We start from the raw sequence: 13,165 nt of genomic DNA, 5'->3' as shown, positions 1-13,165 counted from the left end.
TGACATAATAAAATGAAATATAAAAGAAAAGAATCGTGAACATTTAGGAAACTAAATAAACGCTTAAATTAATTCACGAACAAATTATGATGATATACAAATGTGTAAAGTAGATTTGTGTTTCATGTGACTGAACATTTACTGAATCAAATATGAATTAAGTCTATTATTAAAAAGGGAATAATAACCATCTTTAAATTATGCATGATAATTAAATTAACAACTAAATGGCTGCAGAGTGAAATGACTTGCCTTTAAAGGACCTATTCACTTGTCCATGGCAAAGATGTATCTTGTTTCATACAAATGCAACTGGCACCATCTCAGGTTTCATTTATTGATTGCATAGGAAAAAAGTGAAATTCAGTTCAATATTAATATTACTGTAATATTGTTGTATCCTGTCAGTGTTTATTTTGTTGTTTATTGCACATTACCGGTATCTCTTACATAACACATAATAAACAAAAGGCAAGTAATAGCACAGTGTATTCCCGCATAAGCCTAATATATTGCAACTTCATGGGGAAGAAAGCAAAAATGAACTTTGTTAAAAATTGACGCGCACATTTATGGACAAATAAAGCAGAAATTTAATTGGCAGCATGATTTTTCTTAATTTAACGTGTGCATTTGTGGGCCCAGGTTTGGGCATCTTTGAAATAGATAAATAAAATAACTATTGTATTATTAATTGTAGTACACTTTCAAAAGAATAAAAAACGAATACAAAAGGAAATGAATACCATACAAGCATAGTTCTGACTTTCGGTTCTGATTAGATGAGTTGATATATATATAGGCCTATATATAATTGCTATACGATATATTTGTAATTGCTATACGAATTCTCTTTTGTTGTTCTTGTTCCAGAATCTTTCTTCTTTGTATCGGCGTCCTCTCGTACGCCCAGCGTGACGTTTGGTGACTCGTTTGACCTACAGTGCATCGTGAAGCCACGGCACAATCCCAACGTTCCTGCTGCGGTCACATGGCGCTTCCAGCCAGCAGAGGGCGATGGAGAGTTCCGAGATTTGGTGACGTTCACGCGGGATGGCACTCTGCAGTGGGGCGATCAACTGCTGGGCCTTGGCACGCGTACCACTGTGGATCGTACACCCACTAACACCAACTTCCGTCTCAGCATCACCCGAGCCGGACGCAAGGAGGCCGGGACGTACCAATGTGCTGCCTTACTTTATCGGAGGAATTACGATGGCACCTGGAGCACGGTGGCCAACCGCACCTCCAACCCGCTGGGCATCAGTGTACTGCAGCCTGGTGAGTCTAAAAAACGCTTCTGTCGCAGGAAAGGTGCATGTTAGGCTACCTGGCTGCTTGACGGAGGGCAAGAAACGACCATGACTGTTCCGAAGCCACTAAATAACAGATAAGTTCCACTGACACCCTTTAGGGTTTGGGTTTGTAACTTTGTATGCTCATGGCAGACTGCTGGAGTCACTCCCCAGCCTTAAAAAAAATAGCATAAGCATTATAAAGAAGCACAGATGACAACTCACACTTTACTGTCACTACAGAAATAAAGATTTCACTGATAATGCACCATGTTGTAGTCTGGCCTAGTTTCACAACTTCCACCCTCACTAGTCTTCCACCCTCTTTTGTCATGTCTGCATGTGTGTGTTTCCCGAGATATTGGCCTCTGTGTGCTCATAAGAGTAATTGAGATGACTGGCGTGTGTGTGCAGCTGAGGCAGGCCTTCCTAATGGCCTGGAGTGCGCAAAGAAGAGGTTGTTAATATCCTCCACACCAGAGAAAGCGATTAGAAGAGAAGAATATGAATGGGGTGGTGGTGGGGGTGGGGGTCATTAGAACAAAAATTGGAGCTCATTAAATTTAGTCCCTCTGGACTTCAATCCCCGGACAGAACAATGTCACTCGCAAAAGGAAGACCTCCTCACTGACCTCACACACACACACGTTTGTTTTTCTATCATGGTGGAACTTTCCATTGACTTCTGCTGTTTTATACTGAGCTAATTATATCATCCATACCCTTCATTAAGACATTATTTTGTATAGTTTTCAAGCTGTTTTTCTTCTGGGGATCACTGTCTGGTACCCACAACGTGGTGATTTCAGGTTTTACTGTCCTTGTGGGGATATTTTGTCTCCACAATGTAATCATTTGGTCGGGTTGACCAACACAGAGAGTGTTAAATGGACCTGTGCCGGTGCCCATAATGAACCAACATTCATAATATAGCCTTGTCACAATACCAACATTTCAGTAGTTAATACCAATACCAGTGAAATTTCATTTTTCCTCGATACAAATTGGACAGAAAAGGCTAATACAGTATGTTTATTGAACACATTCCTTTATTTAAAAACTTTTTAACATTTTATTGTAAATTAAAAAGGTTTCTCATTTAAATTAGTATTAATGACACAGATACGGTGTACATTTTACGACATCCCTTAGACCTCACTCATATGACGAAGAGGCGTCATGCTTCACACTAAAAGGCTTCAGTCATTGGACAAAACCGCATGGCGCCTCAGACTGAAAGGCTTCAGGTCTCAGGAAAAACAATGTCAGGTGTCAGGTCTCGTACAATTAGGCATCGGACCAAACAGCCTCAGACTAAAAGGCATCAGACAAAAAGGCATCGGACGAAACGGACGCAGACAATAAGGCGTCAGACATAAAGGCATCGGACGAAACGGACGCATACAATAAGGCGTCAGACATAAAGGCATCGGACGAAACGGACTCAAGGCCCCGATATATTCACTGTTAAGTTCTTTTTCTTCTTTGCTTAGGGGTAAAACAAAGTGGAAAATACCTTTGCAGGTATATACTGTTAGTGAACGTCCTGAGAACATCCACGCTGCTGAGAGCAGCGTTTCTACAAATTTGTGCACACAACAAAAATGACAGCAATTAATAAAGCAACTGATCATAGTGATGTGTATGTTCGCACCATCTCTGCAATTCAGCGCTGCAGTCTATTCACATCACGTTTATTTATATAGTAGGCTACTTTATACAATAAATCACTTTAAAGCAGCAGCTTTATAGTCAAACATGAAAAAAACGTGTGTGTGTGTGTGTGTGTGTGTGTGTGTGTGTGTGTGTGTGTGTGTGTGTGTGTGTGTGTGTGTGTGTGTGTGTGTGTATGTATTTATGTAATCCCTTGGCAATGTTCTTTATGTAGGCTAATTATTCAAGCATTAAATAAATAAATAAAATAAGCAGAGAGAGAGAGAAGCTGTACTTGAAATTTTATTCTTAGTTTTAATTACCGGTAAATGTTACACTGGTCAGGAGAAATTAAGCAGTTTCCCTAGTGTAACCTCTGTACACGAAGCAGTAACACAGTCTTGAAAGATTTATTTAACTTCACGATAGTTTGCCAACATACAAGCTAGCTAGTTGCAATGTGTTATTTAGCTAACTTTTTAAACGTGCAAATAAAACTAACAAATAATACAAATGTACTGTACAAAATAATCTCAGTGGGACATGTTCTACACAATTTAACCAGTAAGAAAACCATGCGCATGTGTAAGACTGGAGAAACTGGAAGAGAGGGCTACTCTCGGAGAAAACAAAGGCAATTAACAACTCTCTTGCTATATTACCATCCCCATTCGAGACACAGTCACACTTGAGTTGATCACCTACCAATTTACACATCATTCCCTTCACCCATCCCTACCTGAATTCACCCAAAAATCTATATGGTTTAATATGAACAATTATCATACAGTATTATACATGTTTGGTATCATTTGAAATATCTCTGTGCGACTGGTACAAAGGTCTGATTTCCACAGAAGTAAACCAAAAAGGTAATACGGAGAGTTTAGAGATATCTTGTTAACTGCTCTGGGTGTGCCCCCATGTAAATCAACTTCTGTCCTCAGTAAGTCTGGGACGGTGATTAATGCAAATCCCACTGTGAACTCATATTTACATTTGAAAAGAGGTTTCTGCCTTGGTCTGAGTATTTAGGGAGATGCTGAAGAAGGCTTGTGGTGATTTGTAACTCAAATTAGCCCGCGATGCGGAGTGTATGCCGGCTCTCAGCATCATGTCTTTTATAATGTCAGGTTCGCATCTTCTCTCTTTATTCCAGAGCATTTGATGTTTTGTATTTATTATCTTTTAACTGATTAGGACATTGGTATGGTACATTTACCTGACATAATAAATTGTTACATTTGATTTTATTCTGACTGACTCTGAAATTGTTTTCCCAAGTATATTAAACAGATTCGTATGTAACCGCAAGTTTTGCGTCAGATTAGTGACGACTAAAATTTGGCATTCATTCAAGTGTATGTGTTTTGCAAAGACAAGAAGTGAATTTTCGTTTTGGCCAGCAAAAGTGCTGCTTGACCAACCTACATCTGGGTGTGTCTTACCTCTGTTTTAATTTAATGTTACTTTAAATAACTGTACATGGGAAACCACGGCATGGGCCAATCCAAAGCTATTATAAGACAAGTAAAGTTCGTTGACTTATATCTGTATCTGTAGTACTGGCCATACCGAAGTAAACGTTACTTTAATTCCAAGTGTATGCAATCACGGGGGCTATACGATCTCTCAAGTATATAGCAATTACCTCTGTTTGGTGACCGAAGCTGGCGAGCTTTAGACCCGCGTTAAACAAGGCGTGAGGTTCTCTGAGTGACATAGCTTCCTAATATGAACAGCTCAAATATAAAGAGGTAAATGGAACAGTCAAATTTATTGCTGAACTATTATTGACCAATAACAAATTGGCAATCTAACCTAAATTCGAGGTTGTGATCAAATGGAGTCAGATATCAAATGGACTCAGATAAAAGCTTAAATGGAAGTAACTACCACACGGAAAGACGGTAACGTGCAGAGACCTTCACCCGTTATATCGGAAGCCGACATTGGGCTGATCTAGACATGTGACGTCACATTGAGGCAGGGCATTTCGAGTCCGTTTCATCGATGCCTTTTTGTCTGATGCCTTTTAGTCTGAGGCTGTTTGGTCCGATGCCTAATTGTACGAGACCTGACACCTGACATTGTTTTTCCTGAGACCTGATGCCTTTCAGTCTGAGGCGCGATGCTGTTTTGTCCAATGACCGAAGCCTTTTAGTGTGAGGCATGACGCTTCTTCATCATGAGTGAGGTCTGAGCATGTCCTAAATGTACACCGTACTACGAGCAGAAAGTTTGTTATGCTGCTTTTAAACTGCAAGTGCTAATGCAGAAATAATATTTGATTGATTTTTTTATTTTTTATTTTTTATTGCACCCCATCTTTTGACCCACAAATTCAGTTTGGCATTGGTATTTGTACTCATTGTATCCAGTGTATTGTTTATTTCATTATTTATTTACACTAACATTCAAAAGTTTGGGGTCTGTACGATTTTTTGTGTGTGTGTTTTTGAAAGAAGCCTCTTATGCTCACCAAGGCTGCCTTTATTCGATCAGAAATACAGCAAAACAGTAACATTGTAAATAATGTTATTACGATTAAACCCAAAGTAAGTGTATTATATTTAAATATATTAAATTGAAATGTATATTCAATTAAAACTGTAATTTATTCCTCTGATGGCAAACTACTCATCATTACTGTTGAAAGGGTTGTGCTGCTTAATTAATATATTTATACACACAGTATATTTATTCTTATCAACCAAAGTAATTGCACTTGTAATGGCACTATCTAGTAATTAAACAAAAATGTAAAAGATTTTGAAACCTTCATTGATTGTTTACAGATTCTAAAACTTATTATGATTTTACATGACAAAAACACAGTTGTGCCAGCTGGAGCGGCCACCCAGCAGTTCTGTCTAATGAGGCAGAGGTGTAGTGTACATGTTCCTCATTCTTATTTCTGAGCCAGATCGTCTCCATAGAGCTCACTGGCATGGAAACACACTCCTGTCTGTCCTTTGTCAAGCCATGGTCTCTCTACATACTAGTCAGTACAGCAGCAGATGTGTTTATTCCACACCATTTTTTTCTATTTTTTTTTGCATGCAAGTGTGGGTGTATGTGTACATGTATATTTTGTTGACATTATTTGTAACCTTGACCCTATGTGCCATAAAGTTTGTTTTAATGTTTGGATGCATGAGACCTCATACCATTGCCTTCCATCTCTCCATTTCAAGTTGTGTTTGTAACTGTTGTCTAACCCGGTGTGGAGCTGAGCCCCTTAGTAAGAATCAATGCGAGGACTTGGCAGGAGTTAATGGCTGTAAGACAACCCTGGGGGAGAAACATGCTCTGCTTTCCCCCCGCAGGCCTGCTCCCTGCCCTCCGGCAACACTCAAATCAGTGCAGCCCGCTGGAGACTTGCTTGTAGGTACACTAGCTCATTTCAGCCTGAGGTTCCCTTGTTACAAAGCTTATCTAAACAGGATTGTGCTTTTGTGTTTGTGATGCCTTTTTGAATGCGAGATGGCTCAAATGATACAGACAGAAAAACAAATGCAATATAAAATGTCATGCATTTGGAATATATTGAATGCATCAAAATATCCTCAAATTGGTTCTATTAACATCACCATTATGAGTTCTATTAGCATTGACAGTATTACCAGCATCATTGCCAATTTACTCCTTATTAGACTTTAACTTCCTGAAATATATTTGTTTTATTGCTGCTGATGCTATCATGAGTCTATCAGGGGAACTTTTAAGGGAGGATCAAACAACAAACACGTGTGACTTCATTTCTTCCATGGAACACAAAAGGAGAATTTAATTGGTTCTTTTCCATGCAATTAGAAGCCATGGACGTCTCCTTAAAAAAAAAAAAAAAAAAAACTTGCAAGCTTTTTAAAAACAGAAAAGCACCGTAAAAGTATTGAACGTTTTCTGAATCCATGTGACAGACAAAAAACTATAAAAATGTGATAAACACAAGTCTGTGCATTAGTTCTTAAAGTGACAGCAGCATAATATTCCTTCTGTTGCCTATAGGTGTTTAATGTTTTAACCTATGTGATAGACAAAAAGTAGTATTTGATACACAAGAACTATAACATTCTTTACAGTGAATATTGCCCCTCTATTGAGCATCTAAATATGGATAATTTAGTCAGCGAGTTGAACTGGAGAACTAGATCAGGGTGATTAAATAAAAAAAAACGTCTGACTCAAAAGAATAAGTTGTCCTTTTTAAATCTTAAAAAGATTTGCCAGTACAGATCTTCAGAATTTCTCCCTTTATGTTCCACAGAGGAAAGGAAGTCATACATGTTTGGAACGACATGAGGGTGAGTAAATGACACAATTTATATTTGTGGGTGAATTATTTAAGCCTTTTTTAGCCATTAATATTTCCTGTATTATTGTAAGTTTTGTTGACATTCTGAAGCTGAAGTTGAAATATACCTGAAGGTCCTTTTAAAGTGAAGTGTGAGTTGTTGTGGATGTAAAGGCAGGCTGAGAGCCCAGATTCCTGTGAGCTTGTTTGCCATGTTTGACTTCCTGCTGGGCAGTCTGACACACTGATGTCTGAGAGACAGGAAATTCCACCTGATGCTTTGAAATCCGAGATAAATTGCCTTAAGGTTTTGTTCCAACAAGGGTCATACAGGAAGTATTAAACCAGATAGAATAACACAGAATGCATGAGGTTGTGTAGACTGTTACCGCTTTGTCCAATTCATTGAGTTTCACTTCTACACTAAACACACTGTACTACGGTACATTTGAAAACAATTCAAGATGCATTTATGTATTATTATCATTGGGTCATTTTCATCCTGCTACACTCATCATAAGTTGATCACTAAGAGGAACACTGGATCCCACAATGCAGTGCTTTTAACATTCTAATTGTGTCTCAAATTACGCATTATGTACTTATGCACTTATACTCAACCGTGTAGTGTATGAACTTTATATGGTTATTTTGTTATTCAACATCAGAGTCTGAAGCTGCAACAGTTGAGTGCATGAAGTGTCCAACATTCCCCACTTTTTGTTTTTTAGGGTTAACTAATGGCATCACCCGGGTATTTAAAGTGCACTTTTTTCTTTTTGTAATTTTCAGTGTGTATGAATGAATGAGGCATTTATATAGCGCTTTTCATATACTGCAAAACGGCATAGAATAGTGCATAAGTATGTGAATTGGGAAGGGCCTTCTGTTTGTTTTTAAGTAGCTTAGTCAGTAGTTCAGTGTAAGTTGACTACAAAATGAAAAAGTAACATTTAACTCTTGATGCTATTGTTAACTAAAACTAAATAAAGTATAATAAAATATAAATATTAGATGCATAACTTAAACAAACTAAATTGCTGTCTGGGTAACTACCGGTAATTGAAGTAAATAAGTTAAGGTTGAAGTACTAAAACTAAAACTGAACAAAAATTTGAATAAATTAAAGATATATATATTATTTAAATATAATAAATAAATAAAAAGACAAATGCACATACAACTAACTAATATTACATATGTACAAAATAATCTCTGTGGGACATGTTCTACACAATTTAACCAGTAAGAAAACGGTGTGCATGTGACGTCACATTGAGGCAGGGCATTTCGAAACGCCCGTGCTTCCTTCCGAGGGGCGTTTTCTCAGGGGCGTGTGACAAGTGACATCAGGGACTGTTGTTGTGTAAACCCATTCTGCGGTTGCAGTACTTTTTCTCAGTAAGATTCTTCAGTCTCTTACCTATGCTCCTTGTGTGCCAACGGTTTGGTTTACACAAGCATCACGCACATATGTTTAAGATGCAGAGCGAGGCAGAGCTCTTTGCTTCGCTGGCTCCGTGACCTTACTCTCTCAAGGGGAAAACCACACGACCCTTCAGCATGCATTTGGGAATCAACTTATCATCCTGAGCACTCGTTTAGTTTCCCTGGTGTATGCTTCACTGTGTTTATTACACTGAATGGTAGGCCGTTAGAGAGCAAACACAGAGACGTTTGAGCAATGGCCCGTGACTTTCCACAGAGATTTTTCTTTAAATCCATTTGAATTTAAAAGTGTAGTTTTTGAAATGTTGTAGCTACCCTCCAGCCTCATGAAGAACTTCAGCGCAGAGGCAGTTTCGCAGCTATACCGAGTTAAAAAGGTGTGATCGCAGTCCTGGTGGATATTTGACGTTCTAACATCATAGAGTTGTATCCAAAAAACATTTCATAAACATAATCAAACACGGCCCTGCTGTTGATGTTTACTTCATTATTGACATTTCAGAACAGCGCTGATGGAGTCCCGGAGGGTTTCTGTCATCATCTGTCTCTGAATACAGCTTCTCCAGTCTCTCTCAGCTAGGACGCATTGGAGCGTTTGATCGGAAGAGAAGTTTTACACAAAGACGGAAGAGAGAGAGAGAGAGAGAGAGAGAGAGAGAGAGAGAGAGAGAGAGAGAGAGACCTCTCTTAACTAACTTACATCCGCTCTGTTTGTAGTCCAAAACTTTGAAGAGAATTAGCAGTTTTGAGTTGTGTGTTCTCTTGTGAACTTTTAACGGATTTTTAAGAGTATTATGAGTAAAATAAGCTCTGTTAAATTTACTTGAAGAGACTTTTACGTTTTGTTCTAAAATATAAATTCTGGAAAAAAAAATCCACTTAGCAAAAGTTTCTAAAACAGGACTACAACTACCATAAGGATGTGAGTTCATATGCTTGACAAATAGAACAGACATTGTAGTTTGGTTTAAAATTTTAGCTTTAAAATTCATATTTAAGGTATGAATGTGTGTAATTTATGTTGAAGAAAAATAACCTTGAAAGACTCTTTAAAGAGAAAGTTCACCCAAAGATGAAAATGAACTCCAAACCTGAATGACTTTTTGTGTGGAATACAGTAGAAAGATGATGTTTTAAGAAATGTCTCAGTGTTTTGTTTTGTTTTGTTTTGTTTTTGTCCGTACATTGAAAGTCAGTGGGGTCCAGTGTTGTTTTCATTGTATGGACAATGACATTCTTTAAAATCTTATTTTATGTTTCACAGAAAAAATAAAGTCATACAGGTTTGGAGCGGCATGAGTAAATGATGACATAATGTTCACCTTGAACCATCCCTTTAAATAGCTTATTTTTCATATTTATCCCTTTAAATACCTTACGTAAATACCTCCCAGGCATAAAAACTTATACTGCGTTATGTGTTATTTATATAACTTCTTTTATCAACGTCACAATATCAGATTAACGTGTATTGGGGGAAGTATCTATTTTAGGTCCTGTAACTTGTCATTTAATATGTTTCACCTTTTAAAAGAATACCTTCAAAATGTACATTTCTTCATTTACCTTCATTTAAAAATACATTATTTTTAAATAGCCCTGCAGTGTTCATTTGTAAGTACAAATATACCATGTATTAAATTAAAATGAGCAACAATTCTGTTTAAAATAATTTTACATGGAGTATAGCATGTCAAGCCACCGAACTTCCCTAAAGTATTTCAATGCAGCCCATATGCTTCATAAACTTATTTCATAAACGTATTAATTTTCTCTGCTTTATCTTCATATCTGTTTGTGCTAGTTTTCTAAATGTTAAATACTTCTGGCTAAATGTTGCGAGCTGACATTTGGAGAAACGGGTTGCGTGGAGAAAATTCTCTGAAAGAAATGGAGACTGGAGTGGGGTAATGATGTGTGAAAACATCATGCAACTGACTGAATGCATTATTGAGAGACATTAAATCATGTCTCCAGAAGTGCCTGTTTAATATGTATAAGGCGAAGCGCCTTCTCACCGCGTGAACGTGAGGAACAGAGTGGCTCAGTATAAATACAATAAATTGAATATTTTTTCCAAGGATGGCTTCGTTCACACGGTGAAAACAAACACTACACGTTCCTCGTGGTCTGAAACAAGTTGGATGCTTGCTTTGTGTGCTCAGGGAGCTCGAGAAGGTCTGCGTCTGGCAGTGAAAAGGTAGATGTTCATCTCGTCTCATTGGACAGGTCGTGTCTGCTTTAAAGCCTTTTAATTCATATTTAATATGTAGGCCGGCTTGTGTGCTTACCTCAGCACCCACATCTGGAGTTCCTCACGGCATCATGGGAACAGACTGTGGTGCCACAGCTAACACCCCTTCATTTCTGCCTCGCGGCTCGTGAAGACATCACACAGTCTCTTGCTTTTCCCCTCACCCACTTGTATTGTTTGACTTTTTCTCCTAAACTTCTACCTTCTCATATTTCCGATTTGGTACCGTTAAATCAGCTCCTTTGAGATTTCTGTTTGTAAAATGGCACGATGCGCATTTCACCAGACATTCAGAATATTCAGTCCAGCAAAACGAAAACAGCATTAACACTGATGAAAAGTGTAGGTACTACGTTCTCTGTCCATGTGAAAAGTCGACGTTTTGCTTTAGATCTTTAGATTCATTATTTTACTACTATGTCTTTTTCTGTCACTTTGTCCATTTCAACCACCGTAGACAGTGACCATGTTAACATGCACTCTATTTTCTGAAAAAAATCCATATGCTGGTTCTATAATCAATGTATTAAATGGAAAGTTCTGCCAAAAATAAAAATTCTGTCATTAATTACTCGCCCTCCTAAACCTGTAAGACTTTTGTTCATCTTCGAAACACAAATGACGATGTTTTTGTTGAAATCTGAGAGATTTCTGTCCCTCCATTGACAGCTACCACTTTGACGATTCAAAAAGTTCATAAAGAGACCGTAAAACTAATCCATATGAATTGAGCCGTTTAGTCTACATTTTCTGAAGAGACTCGATCACTTTATATGATAAACAGATTGAATTTAGCCTTTTATTCACATATAAACACTCATCAACTCACACATCAGATGTGTGAGAGCCAATGAGGTTCATTCTCGTGTGTTACGAAGCACGTTTGAGCTTCAGCAAGAACCAATGAGGTTTGTTCTCGCACGACAAGCAGGTTCGGTTGAGCTTCTGTTTATGTTCGCTGATCAATGTTTAAATGTGAATAAAAGCCTAACATTCAATCGGTTCAATACATTCAATCTGTATTAACTCATTGAAGCGTCAAAGTGTCAGTTGTGTGTCGCTGTCAATGGAGGGACAGAAAGCTCTCAGATTTCATTTAAAATAAATCTTCATTTGTGTTCCGAAGATGAACGAAAGTCTTACGGGTTTGGAATGACATGAGTTTAGGTTGTTCTCTAGTATTATTAATTTGTGGTGTCAGAGAGAGAACTAGTGGGATTGTTTGAGGTATGGAAGAGATGGATGATTAATATTACAGGCTCTGAATTCTAATGATAGCGCACATTCCCGGCGCATAGACTCCAATGATTCATAATGACCAGTGATACTGCTTTTCTTGCTGCCTTCACGCATTAAACAGTGCGTAAATTAAAGAACTCAAGTATGTGTTATCCTATAATTGCTTATCATGTGGATTTATTTCATTTTACTAAAAAAAAGTATTCGATTTGAAGTATTATTTAAATAATTCATGTAGGAAGGTATTAAGTTGTGTTTGTCCCAGAGACAAGGAAGATGTCAACAACGTGTGTGTGTGTGTGTGTGTGTGTGTGTGTGTGTGTGTGTGTGTGTGTGTGTGTGTGTGGGCTGCAGGGTGTTTCTGGGGGGCAGGAATTGGCAGTGTTAGAGCCGGAGGTTGTGTCTGTGTGCGTGCGTATGTGTGTGTGTGTGGTTATGGCCTGAGGAAAGGTGTTTGGCACTGCTGTCAGGCTCTGGTATGATAGCCTCCATTGATCGCTGTTCTCTCTCTGAGATGGTTTATTATGCCATTTCATTTTTTAATGGAATATTATAGTATTTATTATGATAAAATGATTTATCCGTGCACATGTTTTAAAAAAAAATGCTGCAAGGCGAGGAAGACACTTTATTGGATATATAGGGAAGAAAACACTATTGCAATTTCCGTTTCAAACCTTTTACAGTACATTACACTTTTATCCAAAGTGACTTGCATTGCATTTCAAGGCACACATTTACATTCTTATCAGTTCTTGCTTTCCCTGGGAATCAAACCCATGATGACCATGGCGTTGCAAGCACCAACGCTCTACTGTTTGAGCTACCGGAAAGCGTTTGTCAGGTCCATCTGTCTGTATAATTGGCAAGAAAAACAATTCTCATGCTTTCTAGAATGACAAAACTGCTTAGCACACTCATTTGAAATACTTAAAATATGAATGTATCCACATAAACTCCTACACTGGAGAGTTGCTC

At 38.0% G+C, this 13,165-nt stretch overlaps 1 protein-coding gene across 1 annotated transcript in view; it reads left to right on the top strand.

The window, feature by feature from the left end:
* igsf3 (immunoglobulin superfamily, member 3) overlaps window positions 1-13,165 on the top strand; it is a 153,181-nt gene that overhangs the window by 118,255 nt on the left and 21,761 nt on the right. The window contains exon 6 of the mRNA XM_079617521.1: window positions 874-1,281. Coding sequence (XP_079473647.1) covers window positions 874-1,281 — 408 coding nt within the window. The remainder of the gene's footprint in view (window positions 1-873; window positions 1,282-13,165) is intronic.

This window comes from Phoxinus phoxinus (genome assembly GCF_949152265.1).
Source record: "Phoxinus phoxinus genome assembly, chromosome: 7".
NCBI lineage: Eukaryota > Metazoa > Chordata > Actinopteri > Cypriniformes > Leuciscidae > Phoxinus > Phoxinus phoxinus.
This window is presented reverse-complemented; position numbering and strand designations above follow the sequence as displayed.